The 27853-nt window shown below is 39.8% G+C and overlaps 1 protein-coding gene across 7 annotated transcripts in view; it reads right to left on the bottom strand.

The window, feature by feature from the left end:
* LOC125761027 (spectrin beta chain, non-erythrocytic 1) overlaps positions 1–27853 on the bottom strand; it is a 53051-nt gene that overhangs the window by 24720 nt on the left and 478 nt on the right. For 3 of the 7 annotated variants that reach the window (XM_049421762.1, XM_049421763.1, XM_049421761.1), the window contains exon 2: positions 26883–27243. Coding sequence is in view for 3 of the 7 variants with exons in the window: in XM_049421759.1 (XP_049277716.1) it covers positions 30–72 (43 nt within the window). In the remaining 4 variants the exon portion in view is untranslated. Of the gene's footprint in view, positions 1–29; positions 1574–11131; positions 11290–26882; positions 27244–27853 lie in introns of those variants that run through there. The other 4 variants (XM_049421764.1, XM_049421759.1, XM_049421760.1 and 1 more) reach the window with 4 other exon arrangements.

Raw genomic sequence — 27853 nt, 5'->3', positions numbered from 1 at the left:
TCGCTGTCATCATCACTACAATCACTTACCAGATCTCCTGTACGATCCATACTCATATCGATACTGGGACATGGTGTACGATACGTAAATTTCTATCTAATTTCTTAAACAAAACCTCTTTCGAGCCTGTCACCTGGCACAATTCTTGTAACTTCCACTTTCACTTTGCGCTAGTTGCACTGCAAATTTGATATTTTGCAACTATTTTATTTACACGGCAGTGATACCTTCAGATGAACTCTCCTGCCTGCTCGAAAAACACTCTGCGACTGCGAGTTACATCGTGCGCGAAAACAGTGCGCACATGATATCTTCGGGTTTGGGGTGTGCTTATCAGCACTCACACCTACAGGAAGGCGTCCGTCCTACGTAGGCTGCAGATAAAATCCTGCGCGGGAACTAACGTGGTCGAGACGCAACTTCGTTACACATAGTGCAAGGGCAAATACAAGCGATCCGGTCAAAACGAAGTAAAAACGTAAGCTTGCATATCTGACGATCGGCTATTTCTGTTCACCCTTACCAACAAGCAATGTGTGCACGGAAGCAACACAGTCACACAGGGGAGAAGTGATAGGGCTAACCCAACATATCGCACCTTCCTCCTAAGAAGGAGTTCGCTAAATGCCGGAACTAAACCCGTTGGCTATAAGTTATTAGCGTCTAATCAGTTCCATGGTTTTTTCTTATCAAATTTCCCAGAAATTGACCTGTAAATCTCATATTATCGCATCTTCTAAAGAAATCTCTGAATTCCGCTTTTTAGTAATTCTTTTTTTTTTTTTGCATTACTTCTTACGCACATTGCTGAATAATTTATCATTTGTAATAAGAATTGATATCACCAAGATTTGATGTTACGTCTGTAGTAGCCTGTCTAACCTTTCGGATAAAGCATTGCTACGATGTAAAGTAGGTCAACGGGCATAAACGTCCTAGTGGTTCAATAGTAACATCGCTGATCTTCATGTGACAGGATTGGAACCAAATCTGATCTCATCTGTGTCTTCGTGGCAAGAACTAATTATCTGATTGTGGTTGAAAAATTAGTTTAATGAGCAAAATATGGCAGACATGACTTAGGAGGTCATTAAGTCAAGATGAAGCTGTCTGAACTATTACAGTAAAATGATAAGATGTCTCATGTTATAAAACTAAGTGCCTTGACTAGAAAAAGCTGTATAATATGTTTATTCTACGCATTAGATCATCTAAGATCTTACTACTCCGCCTAATTTTTAACATTATTTTATCGCCATCCATGAAATTGAAGTCGCAAGCAGTCAAACTGCAGAAAAGTTAGACAGCATATTTATGTTTACTGTCCACTTCACTTCGTATGTCCATCCCAAGAGCATTAACCTCACTAAGTAAACCGTCCATACGGCTACATGTGAATAAGCGATAGCGTTTCGAAATAAGCCGTCACCGTTATGGAAACGATTGCGTCACTTATTTACATTCGTCATAAAACCCAAAATCCTTACGCACATAGTCATCAATACGTTATAACAGAAACTACACGAAGGAACTCAATTTTAAGAACTTTGACCAACTCTCGCGAATGGAATAATTCACGTACATCGATGATGTCAGAATAGGATTGAGATGGTGTCTATTTAAGCTTTGACCAATGAATCAGATATGCGGAGGCCGCACATGTTCAAAAGACATTCCATACAGATGATACTCTTAACGTTACTAACAGAATGGTCAAGTAGCAGTTATGTTTTTGCTTCATTGTTGACACAATTGCCATATCAAACTAATTGAATATTTGAGTACTTGGGCATCATACTTAATTCCTTATCACTGATAAAATAAATTCAAACAAGCTGATAAAGCAAGTATTTAATCAGTTTTTGTTGCATAACATTTAAATTTGTCAACCTTTCATTTATACCAGTTCATCAATCTCAAATTACTCCATCAATTACGAATGATTTATTCGATGGTAAAACATTTCGAATCCATTTCCATTTGTCATGGTTTGATAAATTTGTTAAACACATGCTATCAATTGAACACTCGGACAAATAAGTGCTCCAATTCTTATCCAATCCATCAAAAGCAATATAAGTGTCTAATGAAGTTTTAGCACTATCTCTACCTACGAATTACAAGGAAAACAATGATTAGATTTGATTTAATAATTTTGTAGTACTCAGCAATTTCAGCACACCTCGTATAACAACAAAAGTATAGAAGTAATGATTAACATTATACATAAAATTATGCAAATTCGATTCTTTTGTTTCCATTATAATTATTACCTATAAGGTTTGCTGATTTCAATATATAATTGCAAAAGATTTTTATCCTACAAATCTGTATTTTTATTGTCTCCGGGTGGATTGTAAGAAAGAGTCAAATTGACCATCACTAAAAGCTACTAAATTGCACTTAAACATCAACTAAAGCTGATAATAAAAAATAGATTACATCTCACATTACGTGATATAATGAAAATTGTTTCTTAGTTTTCAACACACCTTTTCCGTCCGTATGTGCGTGATTAAATTTGATTGCGTGATGCACGTTTCACGACTATGTAACATTTTTTATAGTAACTTTTTGTACTATTTGTTTCATTCAACCTTTATTTTCTTTTTGTTTTCGTTAACACATCCTTTAAAATTATTTTTCTAACCTTCAACTCTACTTTCAGAATTTAATATTTAGGAGCTTTCAAGCATGCTATTTGGGAAAGTTATTTTTCCTTTGTTCCAAAATAAATAAACTGCTTATATCACCAACGTGACTCGCCTAAAGCATGGCACAGTTCCCGCATGATACAGATCTACAAATATTTTCAACCTAAATTTGTCAACAATGGTAGCAAAAGCTCTCAAATTAATCCCAACCCTTTGCATCGGAGTTTTACCACTCATATTTGCCAACTTTTCTTTTCTTTTTGCTTTGTTTGTTTCTCCAGTATGCCAGAGGACGATAAAACTGTTTGCTAGATTAGTGTCCATGTTTGTTTTAATGCATCCATTGTGTGCAGAATGCCGCTAAATACGATTTTATTTTATGATCTAATTATGAGATTTTTTCCAATAACGATACTTTGGCCAACTTGTGAGAATACATTAACACAGATGTTTAAGTTTTAATTTGAAAAATAGCTGGAAAATGTTTTTTTTCTACATTTTTGATAAATGATACCGATTTTATTTATTATTCCAAATAATTAAAAAACAGATCCATTTGAGTAACTTTAGACTTGTGAAGAAACTAACCAGAAAACCATTTAGTAACAGTAGGTCGCGATACTGTCCATGACCGAAAAGTTATGCCAGCCAGCAATAACGTTAGCTGATCCCATCGTTTGTTCTTTCGAAGTTCTTCACCACACCACAGCCTAGCGTCTACTCACATACGTTCAACAACACATGCTTGCCAGATGCTCTGTCTCTTCTCCAGCTAAAGGAACGCGTCGAGATTATGGAGAATGTGCGTGTTTTTCGGTGAGCTCACGAATTCGTCATCATTACATTTGAAAACCCTGCTCCGCGTTCGACAAAGTCTAGTTTCGTAGTGACCTTGAATTTCAAAGCAGAATTATAAGCCCGTTCTCCCTTCTATTCGGCTGTTTCGTTTAGTTTCAGCAGGCTACAGATCACAACGGACAGTGTTGTTCGCGCTGGGCAATTCTGTTCGATTCTTTCGAATAATCCCGAAACTCACTCATTAGAAACAAATGTGTTTGTTTCGTTTCAGCTATTAGTGTGGTTAAACAACACCATGAAACACGTTACCGTGGTTCATGTGCTAATACAAAGACTTCAATTCACTTCTTTCAGGTATTCATAAAACGAATAAAAGGAAGAAGTTTCGTACACATATTTGCATTTGTGCGAAGTGTATTATAATTTAGTCAATTGATAAATTGATAAAAATGTTGGTAATGGTATTCTTTAGTCAGTTTCAGTTCTCGTGTTTACAATGATAGAAACCTACTAGAATCATGTTTTTTCAAGGATTCTGGCACCAATCCTAACATGGAACCGTCATTGAGATGTATCTTAAAGGCAGATACAGTAGAATTTATTGCTTGTAATAAATTTTAACATACACAACATGGCCGTCGACCTTCTTTTCTTGGCTTAACGACCTTACAGGTCACGCCGGCCATTTCTGGCTTACTAGACTTATTTTACCACGTAGCCGGATAGTCAGTCCTTGCTACGGGGGGACGGTCCGGATGGGATTTGAACCCGGTCCGGCCGCGTGGACTGGCGCCGTTTATCACATGCACCACCGGGCCGCCGACCTAATCTAATCTATTTGACCGTTTGTTCCCAAGCGTTCAGTAAGGCGCCATTATAAATTCATTTTTACATAATATAGTTTTGTACAACTTACAGATTTTTAAAATTGCTCTTTTATACAAAGTTTTAAAATCATTTATCTTTTCACAAATCATAAAGACATACTTTACGAGATCATATGTATGAAGACAGCAATATAGTAGTTCAACTCTCTTAACATCTAAAAACTCGTATTTAAGGGGTATAATAATTTCTTTATGTACTATAGAATGTTTTAAAATGGACCTACAGCTGGTATGTGAAATACAAGCACGTAATGGGTTTTTGTTTTCACGCGCAATAATCCATCGGATGCCGTCAATTCGGAGATCAACGGTTGATGTTATAATGATGAACTTAAAGGAAAACATAATTTGAGGAAAAACAATATATCGCCCAATACTAACAACACAACATTACCCGAAACATTCCAATGCATCAACAACGGGTGTTTTGTTTTCCGATCCCGATTACGTTTAGTTTGGTACTTCCGTTTGGTCAGAGAAATGGGGAAATAAACGATGAACACCGAAAACAACGGTACCGTTTGACCGAAAACTCTAAATCAAACAAGAGACTTCAACTAATGGACATGGAGGGAAGGTTTGACGTGAATTTGTTTAGTTCATCAGCGTGTTTATAGAAAAGGTGGTGTTTTTTTACAGCGGAAATGCAGTTCTAATATTATAACTTTATTTTTTTAATGTAATCACTGACTGAAATTCAGTCACGGAGCCAATGATTCATGAATAACTTATAACAAATTTGATATAAAATTTTATATCTCCCTATCTTTGGCTGAGTTTTTTTATATCTCTCGTTAGGAGCGCACATGTTGTTGTGTTGTAGGTGTTTCATTTTCTTTCGCTTGTCACAACAAACCAAGTCCAATTTGCCGAAATATGGGTGTGCCATTCTCGGCACTCTATCGTCCACCATTTCAGCTTCTTTGGTAGGCAAGAATATAAACTGAAATATAATTCATAAAAACAACTTTGTAAGTATGTTTTAATGGACACATTTGCTCAAAAGCCAAGGCAACACGCCCATCAACACCATTCCCAGCACAGGCTTCCTGAAATGTAAAGCGCAGTGTTCTCAGAGCAGTGTAAGGAGCAGCGACCAACGGGCGAAATAAATTCTTGGCAGCAGGCGTCTATAACGTTACTTCAAACACAGACGATCCCTAAACTCGCCTTTACCATAACCGTCGAAAAGAAAAAGTAAACACCGGACTGAAACACACGTGCGAACGCTCACTCTGGCGCAGCGACGAAAGAACGACCGAACCACCAGAAGGCTCATCGCCATGAGCAGGTCTCCAAAGCAATGAAAACGATGGAAGAACGCAAAATACCGACCTAGGGAAAAAGATTCGTTCAACATAAAGTCAACTGCAGCCGGCAGGAAATACCGTGAGCCGTCAGCGCAAATGCCAACAGTCAATTGCCACACGAGTCAAACTACTCCTCCGTGTGTGGTATTTGAAGAAGTTAAACAAGTTAGGTTACGATTCTGGCGACAGCTGTCAGCGAAACTCTGATTCGAAACTAAGGGGTCGGAACTAAAAATACGCATTAACCCAACGTTGCCAGGGCAAAACGACAAGTCGCAAGAAGGAAAATGTTTGCCTTCGACACATACATATAATAGTTGTATTTTGCACTCAATCCTGGCTTATCCAGCGATGACATGAATGTTGCTTATTTTTTACGTAAGTATTCAAATTAAAAACGTGTTATTTGAATCATTTTTCAACCCGAGATCCAATACATTGTACCAAAAAACCTAGAATGCAAATAAAAGGAATAAAAATTGTCTTTTAGTTTTCACTGTACAGTGTGTGTTCACACCAACTCTTAGAAAAAATGTAGCAACCGTGTGTAATAAAAACAAAATCTTTAGTTTCTTTGAAAAACAACCCTTCTGATGGTCTGTTGTCCCATGAAAAGCACCATTCGATTTCCAAATCAATTCCAAGCGATCTTTGTTTCGCTTGCCCATATATGTTGCCCTGCTGTTGGTGTGGGACGCTACAACGGTCACTCGGGTTTATAATCATGGTAACATCTGCCTACGGGTGACTGTACAAATCAAGCACTACGATCGCCATTTTACGGGATACGGGTCACCGTCATCAACGGTTGGTGGTATACTCTGTGCCACAGACAACAGCCAGACCAGAGGAAAATTTTCTCAATGATGCAGAATGGTGGAAGATTTGTTGTGAATTTTACGTTTATCCTTCATCTGTTTATTGCCTAGAAAGATAGGATTCTTCGGTATGGTAAGGAAAGTGCATTAATCTGCATCGATTGACGTTAACAGCACTACTCCAACGACTTTCTACGTCTTCTATTACCAGTTCCATTCGCTAGAAGTAGGCCTCTTGGAGACCTCTTTACAGCAGTTCTGCAATGTTAGATGGTACAGATGGCGGTCATTAATGTTTGATTAAGTGTGAAATTCCACTCAAGATCAACGCCAACCTAGGATTGTATTGCATACATGTAGGATGCATCTTAGACAGCTGCTGAGGCCAATAAATATAGTTTTTAATGTTACGTTTATTTAATTCGAATCAAATGATTTAATCATTCTATACATTTCCGGCTGTAGAAAAACACAAAGAATTTTTGTAATGTATTACAAACATTAAAAAAACATTCAATAAAACGAAATAATATAATTAAAACCATCTGCTGAACTGCATGTTACCTCCTGCTTAATAAATTCCATACCCTACGATTTGGCTAAGGACAACACTTTCACAAGAGAAATGCAATCTATCTGCTGGGGAATAGATGCAATCAAACTAAAACGTACCAATACAGACAAACAAAGGTATTCGTCGACCGTCTGGACGTGACGCGATGCATTCCGCGTGACCTTGCCCTTTGAAACGCATCAGTGACAAATGCACTCGTGCACTCGTGCGCAGTGGCACCGTGCATTGTGGCGGTTCATACCGTCTTGTTTCTCTTTGTTTCCTGCGCGACCGTGTTTGTATGTATCTAAAGAAAAATCGTAACCTAACCTCACTTACTGGACGTGCTCTAACGAGCTAATTGTACGTACGATCCGGGCTGTTGCATTATGTTATGGCTGGCGAGTGCAGAACGAACGATTGCTTTGAGCTGGCGTTTGGAAAAAAAACACACAATTTGCTTTTCGTGCTTCGATGCGACTTCAACTGATGCACGGATCGTTGCATTTGCTGTCACAATAGCGTCAAACTCATGTCAAGATTGTTTTTTATTTTATTTTCATACATTTCGATGTTATATGCCTGAACCACATCTTATAACACACTTTGTAACACAAATAAATTTATCAAGTATAAAAATACATATTTTTTAAGTGGATGACAAAGACATGATCATGAAAAACCTTTAAAAATACCTCATATAAAAACTCATGACAACAAAATTATCAAATCTTGTTACGTTCACTGGCTTTTGGATGGGAAAATAAATCATAAACCGTATGAATGAGGCACTCACAAGCTTCTAACATTAAAGAAAATCGAGACCAATTGATGAAACTCATTGCACGTAACCCTGTATATTACAACGTATATACCATATCTCTAGCAAACAAGCAATATAACTAACAATCCTACAGGAGTGTTTGTTATCACAATATTACAACAATGAGGAATGTTCTGAAGTAGCAAAACAATAATATTCTTGAATGAATGGTAACTAATGCCATTTGCCAGTACAGATTATAATTGTTGGAGTAGTTGCCGATCTAAGTACAGGCTGACAGAGAGGAAGACATTTTCCATCCTTTTACCGGTGAACTTTCTTTCACATACTATGCGTATCTAATTTCCACCCGTAAAAGGTGTCATACGTGGAAATGTTCACAGAGGTATGATTTGATGACCGATCTCGATGTTGACATGACGCCTGGTAAGGAAATTTAAGTCTATAACGCAAAACCATCGCTCAATCATTGAGTCATCGTTCGAAAGGCATCTTTCAAAGGCAGATGTGGTCAATATATGAAACTGTCACTTATAGAAAACAATCGTATTAATATCCTGGAAAACCTTTCTATGAAATGCTTCGTTTAGAAAGAAACATTACATTACGAAGGAGAATAGCAGCTGCTACGTTTATTCGATATTTTTCATTTCAGCCATGTACATTTATTTGGCATTGAGTTACATTTTAAAAAAGCAATAGGGGGAATATACTTTTTCCGGTATGTTTTCTCTTCCCAAACGTCATGTAAAGCACAAAGACAGCGAAACATATAATAAGAATGATTGAATAGGGACGGTCCTCAAATGAAAATCGCAACGTAAATATCATCTATTATACACAGCTTAGTTTCAGTCTTACTTAACAGCACACCCATGACAATGGCATTTGAGGTTTGGAATTGTATTACCATCTCGTGTAGAGCTTCTTGCTGTTATTCGACTCCGAAGCAAACTGATACCCCCCTCAATACGACACGATCAACTAAAAGGAAACAACTGTCTGCATATTTTACTGCTCCATGATATAAACAGATTTTTACATACAAAATTGTAAAACATTTGTTATAACTTTCAATTAACCTTTTGGTTAAAATATAATAAAACAATAATAAAACCAAATAAGACTCACTGTTAGAGCTTTATTGGAATTCATACATCAGTGACGATTACGAACGCTAGGGAAGCTCAGGAATTATTGATCAATTCCCTATTTCCCATTCTCACGGCATAATTGGGAGGGTGGTTTGACCTTGAACATTCGGCTGCCCGATGAAACGATCAGTAATCTAGCGCTTGGCCAACTAATGATCACTTACCATATGGTATTCCGTTGATCGAATCCCACCGCTGAACGGTAATGTAAAATGTGTGCAATGCGTCTAATATCGGTCAACGTTCACTGAGGTAACGGGCGAACGCGACATCCGATGACGTCGTCACTGCTGGTATGTTTGTGCGATGTTTACGAAGGAAACAACTGTGCAACAAAGGGGTGGTTTGAAGTTTGCCGGCCAACATAGAAACCGGGTCCCATTCACCCACCACAAACCGGTCTTTTCCATTTGCTCTGATTTCCGTTCCGGTCACCACCGGCGACCCGACCTTCACTTCAGCACCGTAATACAAACCCAGGGTGTGTGTGCCTCGCCACCGATGCACCAGATGCAACGCGTTGAATGCCAGCGGTTAAGGTTTTGCAAAGGCACGCGAATGTTTTTTTTCTTTTCGTTTAGGGGTTGGATTTGCCGCCGTACGACCTTTCGTTTCCAGCAACTCGCTGAATGTTGCTCTCTTTCCCGCCCTACAACACTCGTGTTTTCGCGTCCTCGTCAACATCCTTCCGACGTTATACCGCTCTCATCCTCCTTCCAGTGGAGTAATAACTGTAAATGAATTATTAATTGTAGCCCCACGAGTTTTAATGCCTCTTCACCAACGATTGTGAAGTGTCTCAGAGCGATTGAATGGATGCGATTGGATTACTGCGAGTGAAGAAAAACTTAATACCAACAAAAACCACACAAGTCATACCGTTTGTACGATGCGATGTCATGGTAATGCTAAGCAACAAACGAAACCGCGCGAGGGTATTCCTACGTCGCCCAAGCTGGACACAGGAGGACATCGCGTGTTACGGAGATAATACACTACAAACTCTTCCACCCTTCTCCACCAGGGGGTGTGCAGCCACTCGTTAACAAACCAGAAAAGCGTGATGTCATACTGAAGCTATTTCACGCCAGTCACGACCTACTAACATGCTTCAGGAGGGTACCATATGATGTGGTAGCTGTATCGGCGGCCCGCATTCTCTGGAAGCATACCGAGCAGCGCTTATCTTCCCATCGACTTGGGTACCACCGTTGGCATCCGACCGCAGATGGGAAAATATTTGTAGCTAAGTAGACAAACCTATAAAACACGAACAAGTTGCTGTACCACCAAACGAAGAGTCGTCTTGCGAAAACAGTTAAAAAGGAAATTAAATTCAAATAAACCACTCGATCCTCCGCCGCGTATAATACTTTTCGGAGTAGGGTCACCGAACTTTGGAGATGGGTGGGAAACACTGGTGGGAAATGGTGTAAGTCAGCATAAATATGCACTTGCTGCCAAGTACACAGTATGAGCGCAGACTTTGGAAAGGGAATACAGTAGTCAAGTGCATTCGCATCACGTACTTAAAATCTCCAAATCCTTGTGGATGCTGGACGCATCTCCCATACACCAATAGCTTACCAGCGATCATCTCGGTTTAATTTGTGCCAATTGCTCTTGCCAATGACGAAGATCTTACTCCACCATCCGGTTGCTTGAGCCACTACCACAAGTTGCCCAGTGAACACAGAACTCTTGAGTGGAATTTACGTACGACAAACTGACTCATAAATAAATTCAATGGCTTACTACTTAATACCCGCCACTCTCGCTGGAGAAGTAGATGCCAATTTCTATTTGTTTCAACCCTCACGAGTAAATACACTCACCGCAAAGGCGCCCACGAACATGCAATAGCACTGAAAGACTTTTACTGCCCACTGATCATTTGCACTTAAGGACACTTTCCTTTATCAATAATTGTTCATGCACTTTCAATTGGACGCCATCAATTGATCATATTTATTAAACAAAAAGGCATTACTGTTTCCGACCATGAATTGTCCACGGCTAGCAATGGTGACAGTATTGAAATAAATTTCAAACATTAGTTAAGTCAGTTCTTCTCGTAGAATCGTAGTAGAAAATGTACCACTTTTATGAGTATATATAGACATATTCATCTGTAAAGTGAGTTATTTACTAACATTCAATCGTGTACTTTTACCTCCTTACAGCGCCATGGTTGCATCGCACGATATCGGATGACGTAGATAGACAATCAGAGCATCGTTGCAACAGGCGCCGATAAAGCGACATCCGTTGAGCGCAATGTTCCGTTTGGTTTCACACCAAAAAAGCTGTGCGTCACTGGTATCTGCTTACCTGTAAAAAAAAGAACACAATGATAACTTTGAAGTGAGAGGTATCAATCAAGCTGATTGAATCAAGTGCTACAATTCACAACTCTACGAAACATTTCATGTACGAGAAACATGATAAGAATCTTGAAATGGACATCGAACATGACAAAGTTGCTATCAACTAAGTTTTTTGTTTGCTTCTAGGATGTACTGTAACACCTCAATGAAACATTAAACATGTGACTTAGAATGGCCTCATTTTGCTAGCACTAGCAACTTCCTGAAATTCATACCCAAAATTTCAATTCAAATGTTTTTTCTAAAGTTCATTTGAAAAGCATTTCAGATAGTACTGCATATGTTCTATTTGAATCAACTCCAGTGAATTAATACTTGTCGATCATAGTGAGCAGTGGGCGAAAAATGTTGATTAGCTAGGAAATAACCGTAATTAGCCGTCGAGTAAATAGTCTTGACCTCAGGATTCATTATGCGGTTTACCATCGCAATACGCTATTATCACTCGAAAGTGTCTTGTTTGCTAATCGCACGTGTTCCATGTCAATGTTCAGTGGAGTTCAAACCAATTATCCAAAACACAAAATGCACTGAAGCAATAACCAGCATAGTTCCTTTGAGCAAGATACTACAAAGCGATTACACCAAAGAGAAAGACCTCATCAATAACTGCATTTAGCGAATTGCCCGACATGGACGATACGGAATCCTTGAGAATTTAACGACCCTAGGAGCGGATTTGCGAGTTGGCACACTTTTATAGCAAACAATCCCGCCTAGCTCGACTCTATCGTAAGCGGCACTTGAGTGATAAACTTCACCCTCTCTCGTTAGACTTCAGCATCGATACAGTCGCACGACTACAGACTCGCTGCTCTCGCTTTTATCCGCAGTCCGCAGGGATTCATAGCCTATCGCAAGCCATTAATCAACAGTACGCGGGGTGTGAAGGGATCATTAAACAGCGCTCCTGCTGCAACACACCTCATGCTAATGGCCAACCACTAATGGTTAACCGGCTGCGCATATGGGCCATGTACCAATGCCAGCGGCAATCAGCGTCAGCAGTTTACGATCCAAGCTCAGCCACTCCGTCCAGCGAAATAGACAGAGCGTTGCTGACAGTTCTAGATTCTGATACCGAAACCGGATCAGTTTGATGGTGTGGCTAATGTCCACCCGCTCTTTCCATCAAGTCAACCAAATACCGGAGCTGCAGTTTTTCGAAAGATTCATAGTGCCCCAACGACCAGAAGCCACCAGTTTCCATAAGATACAATTTAAATTAATTGACTTCCACTCTAATTGTCTTCGGGAGCAGGCCAACACTCCGGCTGTGGCGTGGCGCACACACAACCCAACCCAACTGTGTGCACAGCTAGAACAACAAATCAACGATTGGCGATTAACATGAACGCACTCGAGCATGCAATGTAAAGACATTGAACCAAACACAATGTTACAATGTTTTCAATCGGCAACAACAAAAATTCCGAAACGATCAACTCATTCGACAAAGAGCATTAGCCTTTTGCGGACCAAGTCCACGCAAAAGACGTTTGCTTCCTACTACATAAAACAAACTTGTTTCATGTAACGCCTTTCTTCTTTACCGTGAGGAAGAACTGGCCGTATGTAGGACTGTGATCTAATTATAACCGGCATCCAAAACTCCTCACCAGCACCATAGCATTGCAAGCAAGACCGGGAGAAAATTCCACACAATTAACATCTTTTTATGACACCTCCAGTTCCCTATCTCGCATTTTTACCAGACGCACACGCAAAGAAATGCCTTCGAGATCGAATGGTTTACTTTCAGAGAGCGCGGATCGTTGCTTATCTCGGATGCAAGTGTCATCAAGACTCGAATGGCGAGTTGCGGCATGTGAACCCTGCAGAGATGTAACGCGATTGCACCAAAAGCACAGTTACTTTGTATGAGTTGAATTTTGTCTACAGCCGCAGGGACTCTACAAATTACGACTCTAGAAAAACAGTCATCTCGGCTTTGATATGTCAACGCCATCGTAGGCAAAAATATTCTTTTAGACATTCTTCAAGAAGAAAACTAGTGCAGTCTGAAAGATTTCGCCGGTATAAATGTCCCCTTTGGATCTGGATGAACTACATTATCTAAATTTAAACATACTTTCTTTCCATGACTGGCAGTAACGCTGGTGAATTCCCTAGAGATTAAACTACATAAAAAAATACATACTACGACGTAGTAAAAGAACATTGAACGTAGGACTGAGAATTCCAAACCTTCTTGGAAGGAATTTTTCACTCGCGAAAGGAACCCCCAAATATCCAAGAAGTTAGCGGCAAGCCGCATGAATGTTGAATAAAACATTTAAGCTAATTGGTCGAGTCAATTAAGATCGATTTAGGGTGTCGAGTGCTATGCCATCCAAACAAACCATGATGGTGAACTTGTTGACCGACAGTACGAGACTTTACAGGAACCGTCTAATTTACTCATGAACCTTCATCGGTTCTCACACATAGTGACAACATCACACTTCATAGTATCTACATACATGCTAATTCTATATGAAAAAGATTTTTATTTCAACCTAAACAATAATGACTTTTTGTTTCGCTTGCTTGAGTTAATTGGAATAAAACCCCATATGCGACATAAGACCTTCAATTATTTAAAGAAATTTTCACTGAAACTCACATGAATTCAATCTATAAAATAATCGTAAAATCGATAATGTACTGAGCTCGCACCGAGAATGGAATTTTGTTTTCGCTCTTTTCAACTTAACGACCTACAAGCTCATGTGCTAAAATCGTTATCAAACTTGCCCTATCCGAAGACGTCTGTGACTTAAAATATACCCAAAGAGCTGAATAACCAACCTTGAATAAAGGGTTGTACGGTACATTCGATGAGTGGATGATGTTGAATGAGTTAGTGACTGTACTAATTTACATGCCCAGAAACAATGAAACTAAGGCTTTCTCGATTAATTTTTACGAATTGAATCTATATTCAGCCAATCTGCCCATTTCAGGCTGGATCCGAACTAGACAAGATTCCATACAAGGCAAACTAGTGCTCCTTTGGCGAAATCATTAATTTGGAGTAGACAACACTTTAGCCCAATTTTACGATGAGACGTTAAAATTTACTAAGGAACGGTGAAAATCCAACGAGACTTAGTAGTTATTGGACAATTCGTTAGATCTCCAATGAACACAATCTTGGAATTAGTGCACAGCCAAACCCATCAGTCACTCTTAAATCTTGCTCCTGCTCTCTCCATGTACAATGACATTTAGTGTTGTAATTAATCTTACCATTGTTGTGAGGGCTTACTATTGCTCACTTTCACCTCAATATGTCAAAAACCGCTTGGCAGTTTGATTGCCGAGCCCAATCATTCCGCCTACACTAGTACAAACGACCAACCAAAAAGTTCCGTACCTTACTTCGTGTGGTTCAATATAATTGGATCGAATAGGCACCGTAAACTGCAACGTAGACAGGATGCAATAGAAAATGCAATGCGACTATCGAATTTCTTCCAATGCAGCGTAACGCCATGACGAGTGTAAAATTTTCACTTGTGGCACAATAAAAGAAAGGGCTCCATAAACGCTTCACTTTCTATTGCTGAGTACGACCTCCTTCCTCTTCTACCAGCTACTGTGACAAGTTGAAACATCTTCCATACAATTCAACAATCGGTTATCAAAAGTTGTATTCATCCAGCAATAAAGGTTCGAAACACCTGGCTGCATGCAATCCGTTCCGCCGTACAGCAGCATGTGTACGATACTACACGATACAAAAATGCAACACGTGCATTGAAGTAAAACTATTCAACACCTATTTACCACCTTCGCAGATGCTCGTGTCCACGAATTCCGATTCGTCAGAATCGAGATGATTTTGCTAATTGCAATGCTTTTTTTACAGACTCATATTTATTCAAATTTCATCCCACTTCTCCTATGCTTATATTCACGGTCACACTCTCATTCCCATCGTTACACACGATAGTTAGGCTAGCTAATATGGCATCAACTCATCACACAAGGTATCATGCAAACCAACATGACGCTAAACAATAGTAGTTGCAACTGCAATCGATGAGGCTTTTTCTCATGCTAAGGTGGCACAAATTAAACCATCTTCAAGTAAACCTAATGAACAGAAAAAACGCAATCAGGAATGCAACCTCTTCCAGAGAGATTACATGGTTGTATTAATTGCCAATAATGTTCCATCTGGCCATTATTTATGACGTACGTGTACATTCCACGTATCTTCGACGATTAAATACACTTACGAAATTCTTGTTCTAATGTATTGCGATCGAAACATTCCTATGAATAATAATTAAACCTATGACCTCTGTGCGTTAATTTTTTATACTTGTTACAAAAATTTAAATTCTAACAAATTACAGTCCCAGAAAGATTTAATAAATATCAACATTCCTTCGAAAATGTTTTACACGAAATCCACGCAACCAACCATAACATAACAAAGTACCAAATTGCCTAAAGTCATGTTTTGATAAGCCTTCTTGTTTCGTCCATCAAATCACTAACCAACCTGACTTACTGCTTCCCGAGCTCTGTTTCACTATTTCTCACTACCGCAAGTGGTTCAACGAGCACTAAACAATAACAACAACCACCATTTGCGCATTCAATGTTCAGGCCAGAAAACAATCCGATAGCGGAACCGCTTCTCTCACCATCAATGGAAAACGGCCGAGCAGGCGGCACAACAGGGTGGAAGTGCTAGTGGAAAAGTGGAAAGGAAAAACAACAACAAAACAAGTGAAAAGATGAAACCAGTTTCCACACACAATGGCATAGCATAGTGTGCAGGCAGTGATTAAAGCGGCAAGTGGCTGCGCTTTGCGTGAATAAAACGCTGCATTTAGGCATAGCATTAGAAATCATAATAAAATAAAGCAAACGACGCGACCGATCGCGACACGAGAAAGAAGGGAAACAAATGAAAAGAAGAGAGAAAAAACAAGAAAGTTTACATTGCCCCATCGAAACATCGAAACCAACCGGCGTGCTGGTATATCCTCCCTTTCGGCTTTCTAGTGTTTTGGGTACGAGAAACAGATGATCACTAGTGGCTTATTTCACAGGAAAGATGCTTTCTTTGGTGATGACTTCAAAACAGCAGAGTGTCTAGGGGCTTGGGACCAGCTACTTTCGGTATTGGTTGGGCGAAGTTTTATGAGGCTGTCGGAATTATGATACCTCCACTATCCTTTCTTTCTCGTCATCATTCCCAAGTTTGCCTTCCTTATCTTGTATTTAACGATTTTCGTAGATTTCGTTTTTCAGCCACGACAATCCGAACATGGATGCTTCGCTCCAATATGTTTAAGCTTGCAAGCAGTGATCAATCGGTTTGCTGCAAAATGTTTAAATGTATCCAGAAAAGAGTTGAATCCCATATGATGCTAAAGATACATGTTTGTGAGCATTGATAATAATATATTTGCAATTGTGTACTCTCGAACTCTGAAGACAAGCGCACCAACGTAATGCAGAATTAACATTTTGTCCCATTAACCCCATTATAAGGCTCCCGTACAGCAAGCGACAAAAATCCAATACAAAGTATGCCAACTTATGACACCTTTCCCTTCTTCATAATTTGCTTTGTTCTTAGTCTGCTGAAAGAAATGTTCAATCATCACGTAGCTCTTGCTACTCCATTCTGCTTCTTGCATTGTAATCTTTCTTGCTTCAGTGCATAGTCGTCCATCTCCGAGCACACGTATTTGCAGTTTTTAGGTCGACCAATGTTGATGAATTCGAGACGAAGCGAATTCAGTGACAAAAACTTTACTGCAAAACGTCACACAACAACAAGCCGACGAGTATCAAGTAAACAAAAAGCTTACGTTAATCTGTATGAGGATATCAGAAAAAACGCGCGTGATGACTCTTGATGGCTCGTGGAATTACGTCCAACGTGGCTTCTGATGAAGTCATAATCGATGACTGAAACTATTTGCTACCCATTGGACACACTGGCAAAGCTTCCTTTCCTTTAGTGCTCATTATAAGTCTCAACTTGTTCATCCTGTTTGCATTAGAATGAGTCAACTATCCAACCATCGTCAGCCATATTCCAACAATAGCATATGTGTCAATGCTACCAATACACAAAAAGGGTTAAAAATCCTAAATCCATGATGAGTTCTTTTTAAGTTGTTAAGTTGCAATAAGTTGTTGATGTAACTCACAAAACTAAATTCTCACAAATTTGACCAACAAAACGTCTAACGTCTACTTAAACGATTCGAAATGTTTTCTGTCTTTCTGTGCGTCTGTTAACATTCCAAACGGCCAGCATTCTTTGGGAAGCTTTAATGTTTTTTTTTCTCCAAAGTTTTAAGCTTGCCTCTGCAGCAGGAAGACTCGCGCGCTGCCAAGTTTCGCTGTCAATTTCAGCCCAGTAACACGAACTCATCCGAATGAGGGCAACACTATTCATCTAGCAGCTGCAATTCATCTATCATTCCCAACGGGATGACCGCAGACAAATGAGTTCGTCTTCCGCTTTCCTCGCTGTTCCATGGCTATCGGATTCACAGCATCAGGGTTTCACAATTGAGAACGCCGATTGATGACAAGTGAAGCCACCACACAATCGCAAGAAACGAACGGAAGAAGCCACTCGTGTTCCACCCTCGCGACTTCTCCCCGTTCGGTTACTGCTTTCATCCGACACCGGTGAATACCTGTTCCGTTTCCGACCAGTAACCACGAGCCGCCATGGAGCCGAACGACATCATCCGGACGTCCCGTCATCGAGAAACGTCTAGAGATGTGAATTTCAAAACCAACCCAGAAGAAATAGACACACTGCTGTACCGCGATTTCAGAGCTGTAACTCGATGCACCATAACTGGGCTCAAATGTTGCTCGGTTCCAAAGTAACATGAACGATCGCGGGTGCCATGTACATACACAATCAAATAATCACAAAACTCATAACGATGATGATGGCTTAAATTCCAACCTTTCTCTTCGGTACACACCGCCAATACAGTGCGATGGATATGAATAATATATCGACACACTGGCCTGAGACATTGGATAGTCGACTCTCAATGTAGAGAACACATCAAGCCCTTCGACGTAAAAACACCATTAGGGCTGTATTGGGGGCTGCGATGGAAAGCTAATTTCATTTGGCACTCGTGCCCAGCGGAATGGTCAATAGTTTGATGGAAAAGCTCAAGTGCTTCCTTTCGCACCGAAGGGGCTACCCATTAAATCCATCCGAACTGTTGCTTTCGTCACTTTTTTCCGGAAAACTAACCCAACCCGAGCTAAACTGACACCTCCCACCCAATTCGCACAGGCAGACTGCGATAGCCGGAGAAAGTGAAACATCGACGACCAGGCCCACCCCTGACGCAGTGACACATTGTCGACAATGGATGGGAAAAAAGCAATAGGAAGCCCTAGAGGGCGGCCTCATGAAGTTGCCAATGGTTGGTTGAGGTTTTTGCGGTGTTTTTGTGTAGTAATAGTCATACCCTATCGCTTTCCCTATTCATTGAAAACTCAACTGTATGGATAACGATAACTTGAAAGCCAAACACATTCGAAGCCAAAAGAACGACTAAATTTTACTATTTTACTGTTCACCACGAAAATACTTCTCGATGTTAGTGAATGCTTCTCTACAATTATCTCAAAATTTATCAAACTGGGATAAATTATTGGGATTAGATTTCTTACATTTCTCCACATTATTTTCATAAATTCATACCTTACTAACAAAGATAAAACGTATCGATTTACACAAACATTCGATCGATACACAGCTTGATAAAGATGGTGCAGAATGGAATGTAAATATTAGTGATAAGCTCCACGACACAGCGATTCGCTTACATCAACATCACACTTTGATTAAACAGCCGTCAACTGAGGGTTCAGCTCGATAGAGGAACATCTCCCTCTTTCCGTCTTTCAGCGTACAGCACAGGAACGAACAGGAATTTACCGATACAATCAAAGTACCATACACGCTCAAACAAATCAAGTAATGCCATTTAAACATTTCGTTGCAAAAATATACAAACTTTCAAAATTGTTTAAACTGATTCCTCTACTTTCGCCCATAACCCATGACGAACAGTAGTAGCGAAAGGACGTTTCAAATAGATCAATAACCATTCGAACAGTAAACATATGGGCAGCTTGTTGTTCCACAAAACCCTCTCGCCAATTTGCATAAATAGAAGAAGTAGCATTTCCATGCCATGTCGGGCCGATTCGATTGTTCATCCTCTGCATAGCATCTTTCACCTGTTAGAATATGCATTCACACAAGGGTTGTCCAATTCGTTCATGTGGAACATTTCCATTCGGTCATAAATATTGAGTACATGCTAATAGCTGCGCTGGGAAAACCGATTCAAGACTCTCCAAAACGTTAAGTAGTCTTGCAGGCCCCATCATTTAGGGCATGATGCACACATGAGTAGTTAGCAGCACGAAAGTCGTGCATACGACACGATGTTGGTTGGAGTTTTACGATGCTGGACAATTGATTTGGCTACAACATTGTTCGCTATATTCGTTTGGTGAAATAAAAATCTGTAAGGATTCAATGATAAAGCATCAAAAGCCCGTTGATCTGTCTGTCTATCACTGTCACTGGAAATGGTCTTCAAAATTCGCCGAGAGCGGCGCCCCGTTTGGTTTGTGCATCTCTACTTTCACAATCAATTTATGCACAACAACAACGAAAAAAAAACTGCTCGTCTCAACAGTTGCTTGACGACGGTGAGGTGAGAACGACGAGACCGCAGACCCAAAGCGTACCATTTTTGGATACATTCAGCCAATGTTGACATCTTTGAAAGTTTTTAGAGCTAAGCAAACAGCCGAAAGATCAATCTAGACAAACTACAGAACTGACACAAGGCGGGCTAATTTGAACCACATCTTAAAGATTAGCGAAAACACATGCCACCAGCTTTGCGGCCAAGGATAGGAACCGGCGCCTCGACATGACACAGAGTGTGGCTGAAAAGTTTCTCCTCGGGCAGGAGTTTAATTAAAACAGATGAAACATAGACATAGAGCGAACGAATGGAAAAAGTTGCACTCCGATCGAAGTGCTTTTGTTGCCCCGAAATGGATGGAAGGAAATGTCACTCCAGGCTAGTGTCAGCTCGTTCGTGTGACACAACACCGATAAAAATGCCATCTCTCCCTCACCAATCGCAATCATCAGCAAGAAGAAGAACGCTGCACACAGGACAGCGTGCCCGGAGAAACTGATACGAAATATTTAACTTTCCCTTTTCGTCGACGGCTTCGGCCACCATATGGCAACATCGCACAAACCGCTGCACAACGGCCGTACACACACCCAGGAAGGCCATCTTTCGGACACCAATTTGCTGCACCCTGCCAAACTGACTACCCGGCGACTGGGGCTAGATGGTTGATCGATGACAAATCTGGTAATTGTATCAACTTTCACCTGGCATAATCGGGACAGGTTGCTGCGCCAGAGATGAAACAGAGCGGGTTTTTTTTCCTTCTCTCAACAACCCATTGGCTACCGCTCTGCTGATGATGGTGCAACATGCAGAGTTGAGAGTTCATCTTATTAGTTGATTCAAATAGTCGATAAAGCACTCCCGACGCGAATTCCAACCGTTCGATCGACTCTCACGATCGAGAAGAAAATCGTGAAACAAAAGGTGTGGAGACAATTTTCAAAAATTAACACCTATGTAATTGTTAGACAATGTTCGACAATATTAAATGCCAGGAATTTTGGTCTGAATATATTAAATCGTCTATGAAATAAAAAAAGTATACAGAAATAATCCAAAAGTTTTTTACTAAAGTGAGCGCAGCTTTTCTGCCAAACTTTACCTTAAATCTATTTTTTAAACCTACAAAAGATCTCTCTTTTATTGTCACCCATCAGATCAAACCATCACACTGCCGATTCAGTAGCTATTTTTTCATTTTTGATCAATTTGTGTAGCTTTTTGGATTGTTTTGCCCGTGTTTCTTAGTTTTCAACTCATTATAACCCAATATATTTCAATTAGTTGTAATTCTGGACAGTTTTATGAGTGATACCTACAGATAATATCCGCCTGATTGTAGCTGTATCATTCTAATTCTTCCCAACTGTAGGGAAAGCTTTCCTAATCTGGCCAGTACTGGACCTTCATGAAAATTGTTGAACAGTGTAATGCGCTTTTCCAGACACTATTCTTTCTAAATCTTTGAGTCCATTTAAGCCCACAGCTGCAAAATGACTTGCCAAATCATCGTATTGCGGGAAAATTTATTATCAAAAATATATCTCAATTTATTGGGGACAACGCCGTGTGTAGTGACTAGTGATGGGAACTTTGTAGTGAACTCCGTATTACTCCGAAGCACGGTTTTCAAACTCTTTTCAAACAATTTTTACTCAATTTTAGTAAAGTTTTCTAATAAATTTTCTAATATTTTGTTGCATTTTTATACTTGTTTTCGCATAGTTTCAAAAACATTTCAAAATGTTTTTTATTTAATTTTTTTAATTGGAGTTTTTACAGTTTTCCTTTCAAAATTCAAATGAAGTTCTTCTGATTTCCGACAATTTTCGAAGACTTTATTTATAAAGTTTTCTGAGATTTTGATTTGATTTATTGAGTGAGTGTGCAAAATTAATTTTCTAAGAAGTACCTTAATCGTCAATAACAATTTAAACAACAAATGCAAGAACCGTTTTCAAGACTTTATCACCACCAGTAGAGTAGAGTAAACCATAACAATAAATTCTAAAGGTCCGCTAATATCATTTTATCTGAAAGATAATCCAGTATGATGTATAACGATTTCTTAATATTCCAAATGATTAACAGCGTTCAGTCGTGACTAACAGTTACAAACCACTAAAACACTCATAAATAAAAACGATTGGTCTAATAATTTTAGAATTTCACCAATTAATTCTTCTGTCCAATTTATTCTAGTTAAACAGATGTAGATGTGGAATCATCAACATCAACCGTTTTATTCTCTCCCAACATTACGGAATCATTCAGAGTTCCTCCACAAATTAACAGAACACTACCGTTAACAATGGTGCCGTGTGATTGGTGCAAAAAAGTAAACGAATTTTCAGCTAAACTATAATGAACGTTTTCCTTCCCAGTAGAAAACGTTAAATCGAGACTTTTTTATAATGTCAGAGGAGAACATCATTAAATGAAGTTTTCCCATCCTTAGAAAGACCATTTCATCGTAATACTTTTTTTTTCTCATGTTTTCAACCTTTTCCAACGTATGGTGGCGTATCACCCAAACTGCACACATACACGAAAAGTACGGGGGGTCACAGCCACGTTTTGCGACACGGGATGACGACGCAACGTATTGTTCCGCGGTGGCATCGCCCTGCAGAAAAACGCACAAAACCGGGAACCGTGGCGTGACGAATTGTTCGGTTGAAGTATGCGTCGCACCGGGGATTTTAATGAGATTTTTAGCCGTTGTTGACCAAGGGACAGTCTACCAATCGTGCTGCTCTTCAGCGATCAGCGAGCATGACACTCTCTGCACACACACAAAAAAATGGAAACAACTCGCCACTCCGAATCATAGAGAATGTTGCTAACCGAAAAGCTTTTTAATTCGGTACGAGGTGAAAGAGCATTTTTATGTTGTTAATGATAGGTCAATGCGGCTCATTGTGTGGTTGTTGGAATTCGCATGCAAAAACACCATATAACTTCCATATAACCTAGCACAATAGACATGGTGCACTATGGAAGTGAGACTGACCGTATCACACATATTGTCTAATGTTTAGCACTGTATGTACTTTATTTTATTAATTTTCTTATACAATTCACTAGTGTTGTCAAGCTCATCAACAAGAATAAATGAAAAACTATAAAGAATTAACCAACAGCAGTCGCAGCTGATTTCAATAAGAATTGGGACGTATCACAGGCGAAAGAGTGGACGTGTTATACTGAAATGCACAAGTAGGTCAGAACAGAATGAATCCAGTGTCTACCGTTAGGCAAAATGTATAGCCACAGGTCTTTTTACAAAAAATCACATCAATGCACACATCAAAAACAAGAACCAGTTCATTCGTTCTCAATGTTGTAATGGTGGAATGTAGTATGCGTTTCCACAATCTATTCAACAAATAACGATGAAGTTGCGGAACAGTAAAGAGACTTGCCAAACGATAATCACTATTTGGGGAACACAAAGCAAAGGAAATAAATTCATATGCGCTCGAACCGTCCTACTCCTTCTGACTAAAAACGAAAGACCTCCACAGAATGGCAGCAAGAAACGAACCCTCGATTGATAAAGATAATTTTCTCACAAACATAAGCAAAATCCCACCCCCCAAACACATAAACGGAAAGCAAACGTTTACGTTTCAGGCAATAAAATCGTGAATGTACAATTTCAACTCACACGCAGACAGTTTTCTGCCTTTCTGGATCGTGTGGGCGATCGCAGTCGGTTTTGAGCGCTGCATCCACATTGCACATGCATGTGTAGGATTTCTTTCGCTGCACTAAAAGATTGTTGGACGCGAACGTTTACACCTGAAACAGCCACACTACAGGCCCTTCTGGTATACTGCATGTCAGTAAACAATCATCCACACGACCAGAGCAACCTCGCGAGGCGGTGGTGCTTTACGGAGTTGCTCTTCCCATGTTACTGTGTGCCAGATTGCTGCTGTTTCCGTACGTTGTGAATGGAACGGATACTTAATAAACACTAGATATCAAAATGGACCACAAAAAAGCTCGGCAAAGTGAGTCAGATAGTTATGGTAAAACGCATTGTGTTTACGATTTTGCCACTGTTTGCGGTTTTCCCCAACAATAATACAGAGGAAAACCGAAACGATAGTTGCATCTGTGGAAACAGCTGTTCGTCGTTGGGCGCTTATTAAATATATTAAACGACACTTTATTGTTTGTTAAACAAGTATACCACATAACGTTTGTGGTAAAGGTTTGTAAGTTGGATCTTGAGAGGTTGATAAGTTGGATCAAGCTAATCACGCGTACATTCCCAGATCGAGTCTCACTAATCCGGTTTATATAAAACAATAATTGTGCTTCAAGATAATGCACAAAAGCCGTATTACTGACAGTTTTTCGCGTTATAGTTGCACTGTCATATTTCGTACAGGAAAACATTCAAAAAGTGTAATTACACACAATCCATTTATTAACAATTGGGAAGGCAAAGAGCAATACTTAAAAAAAATAAAAATTACCAAGAAAGTGCACAAACCTGAATCAATTACACAGTCCTAAAAATTTGTTTTGCATTTAATAAACGATTGAATTAATAGAGCTTTAACAAATACGAGAAATTATAGCCAAGTTTATACCTTCATCGTAACAGCTAAACTGCCAACATTATCTGAATGATTTATCTCTCTGTTATTTATAATACAAGAAGCTTCCTTTCGACTCAACATTAGCTACCGTGTTGCACGATGAGCGATAAGCATCTTAGGCCTAAATGGAACGGTTGGAGGTCTCAAGTTCGATAGCAGAAAAATGTTTAACGCAGCCCACCCACATTAGATGTGGTGTTTCAAGACATAGTATTTTTCGAAAATAAACAATTATCATCAATCCTTCAGCAATAACAGGGCCAAACGATAGCCATTTGGAATGATAGCTAAGCCGACGTAACACGACACTATCTTAAAGACCAGAGAGAGGAGGTTCGTCGCTTACACCAGCGTAGAAGTTTTTCGGTAAATTCTTTACCCCGGATAAGAGCGAAAGCACAGTAAGCATTAGCAACATTAAACGATGCCTGATTATTTCCAGTTCTCTGATAACATCTCACGACCCTAGCGAAAATGTAAAGCATGACTTTGTTGTGCATTCGAAGAGTTAGAAAAACCATTTCCTTTTTAACCATTATATTCCAGATACTTATAGCATTGAACAAGAAGAAACAGGTTTCTTTCGTAACATACATCGAGACTCGTATCGAACGCAATCAACCGAATCACCTACTCACCGCTCACCAAAAGGGAAAAACAAGAGGGGACGAAGAAGTAAAGAAGCAGAAAAAAGCTCGGTGAAGAAAACAACGGACTATTTCCAGCATTCTTGCAGATTCCAGCCAAAAGCGGTGATGCCGAAAATCAAGGTGACATAAGCGCGTAAGGAAACAACAGAAACACCAAGGAAGTGGAAGAACGAGTTTGCGTAACACCAACACCATCACAAAGAAGGTACACACATTCGGCGCCAAACTCACATTCGTGGACGGGGGGAGTGGAGGCTGACGATTTGCCCGAAGAACCCGAACCTCAGCTGCGTGTTGTTATAACACCGCACAGAACGGGCCATGGTTTTTGATGAGTTGAAGGAGAGTTGGCCTTTTTTGCTGGAGCTCCACGGGTGGAGTAAATAAAAGAATTACAGAAACCATCGCACACCAAAACTAAAACCGCGATCCATAAAACGGTCCACCGCTCTTCCTTCCTTCCGACAGTTGTGTTTATTTTATTTTTGTTTTATTCTTTTTCATATTGCTTCGGTTGCCGGCCCAGAATGGTTACTCAATATTTTCTTCTGAGTCAACAACATCGAGAAGGAGCAGAATAGAAGGAGATAGAATGGAAGAGATATATCGAGGGAGAGGAGAGAAAAAACGTCGCGAGTCGTAGCAATCCGTGTAGAGATTCTTGTTTTTTCTGTTTTTCTACCAGTTTTTTATTTCATTTTTGGTAACCATCATCCTTCGCGACGTTGCTTCGATCGAACCGTTCCGTCCTTTACGCTGCTTACGCAAAGCAATACGTAAGCAACCAGCGCAGGGACGATGGAAGGAACGAGTTTTCTTAACTTCAGTAAAACGAAAACAGCATTCAGAATTTTAAGAAGAGATCTCACAAAGTAGGCGAATGCGAAAGCGAGATAAATATATAGAGGCAAGCAGAATTCAACACTCGTTTCAAAGAAGCGGCGTGGAGTTTATAGACGAAAAAATGCGTGTACACTCCTCCAAGCAGCCGAATGTGAAGAAAGTAGAAGGGAAAAATTTATGTACATGCCAGGCAGGGAATACAAGATGATGAAACTTTAACTTTAACCAATCGTCGAAAAGTGCCAGTTGGGCCTCAGAGTAGCTTTGGGCAATACGCATAACGTTATTGAAGTCAAGATTCGCGACGTTGCGTATTTGCGTATAATGCTGGCGTGTAAGCGAAGCACAAGGGAACGTTGGAACACATTCGTTGGACCCTTTGTTGGGTAGCGTGGAAGCAAAAATTATTTTTCCTCGGATTATCGAAAAATGTTTTCTACTTTGTGCCTTCTATTCAACTTTAGTTTAACATTCAACCCTTCAATGGTTCTATACCACAAACCTTGATAAGTTACGTATGTGTGTATTTTTTCCGTTGATAATTAACTACGAAAGATTGTTCCGTGTACAAATCTTCACATGCGCCGCATTGTTTACATTGTATTTAGCCACATCTGGTTGCAATTGAAATATAAACCAATCGACAATTTAAAACGAAATGTGTTCTTATCGTCTTACCTTTGGTATCGTCTCCGTATCCGTAATCCAGAGTTGTGCTGTCGGTTTACCGGTAACTGCAAACAGTAATGGTAAAGACGCGACACTCCGCAAGTAAGCAAAATCTTTGCAGCTTTTGATATTTCTTAGCCTGCCAAAATTTGTGTTTTCCTGCGCACAGCCTAGGCACACACACTCTTCACAGCACACGAGTTGGAACACTTCACACTTTTAGATAAAAAACGATTCTTGGACACAAAAACTGAATTATTAACGCATCATTCGACGAATTTTGTCTGCACCTACTGCACCGTACTTCGCTGGGTTAAAATTTCTTTCGTTTATTTACTGTACACAACGAAAATGATCCGCTACGAATGGCCTGAAAAGGTAAATTAAACGTGTAACATAACTAATCTGGAAAAAAATCCGCAAGAATGAATCTGGTTCCGGTATCTTTTGAAATCACTGCGCATCACTGACATTCGATGCACTTCCACCCGTAGCCTACTTTTTTAAAGCATTAAGACTGCAATAAAGGATACATGGGTGGGTGTTAAATTATGTTGAAAAACGCCTTTAACTGGACCCAGACTGAAAAGATGGTTATATTCTATTCTGATAGCAGTTCTGTTTCAATCTTTTACTTTTCTGGTTGGAATCAAATCTTTGGTATTCGCCTCCAAAGTCTGAACAGGAACCCGTAATAATCACCACGTAAAACCCTTATACACACACACACATGCACAAGAAAATACATCTCACGATCGCACACACACTATGAAAAGATCGGATTCCCAAAAACACAGTAAAGCCATCCCGAGGAGCAATAAGAATCAGGAATATCTGTTTATATTCAGCTAATATGGATGCACACTATATTGCTGTGCGTTCCTGCAAAATCCGGCAATATTCAGTATGGTAATGACACAACGTTCACATCGATACGATTACGATTCGATCGAAACCACATAACTCTCATCCTGCGTTGC

The sequence above is a fragment of the Anopheles funestus genome, chromosome 2RL, assembly GCF_943734845.2.
Source record: "Anopheles funestus chromosome 2RL, idAnoFuneDA-416_04, whole genome shotgun sequence".
In the NCBI taxonomy this organism is placed as follows: domain Eukaryota; kingdom Metazoa; phylum Arthropoda; class Insecta; order Diptera; family Culicidae; genus Anopheles; species Anopheles funestus.
This window is presented reverse-complemented; position numbering and strand designations above follow the sequence as displayed.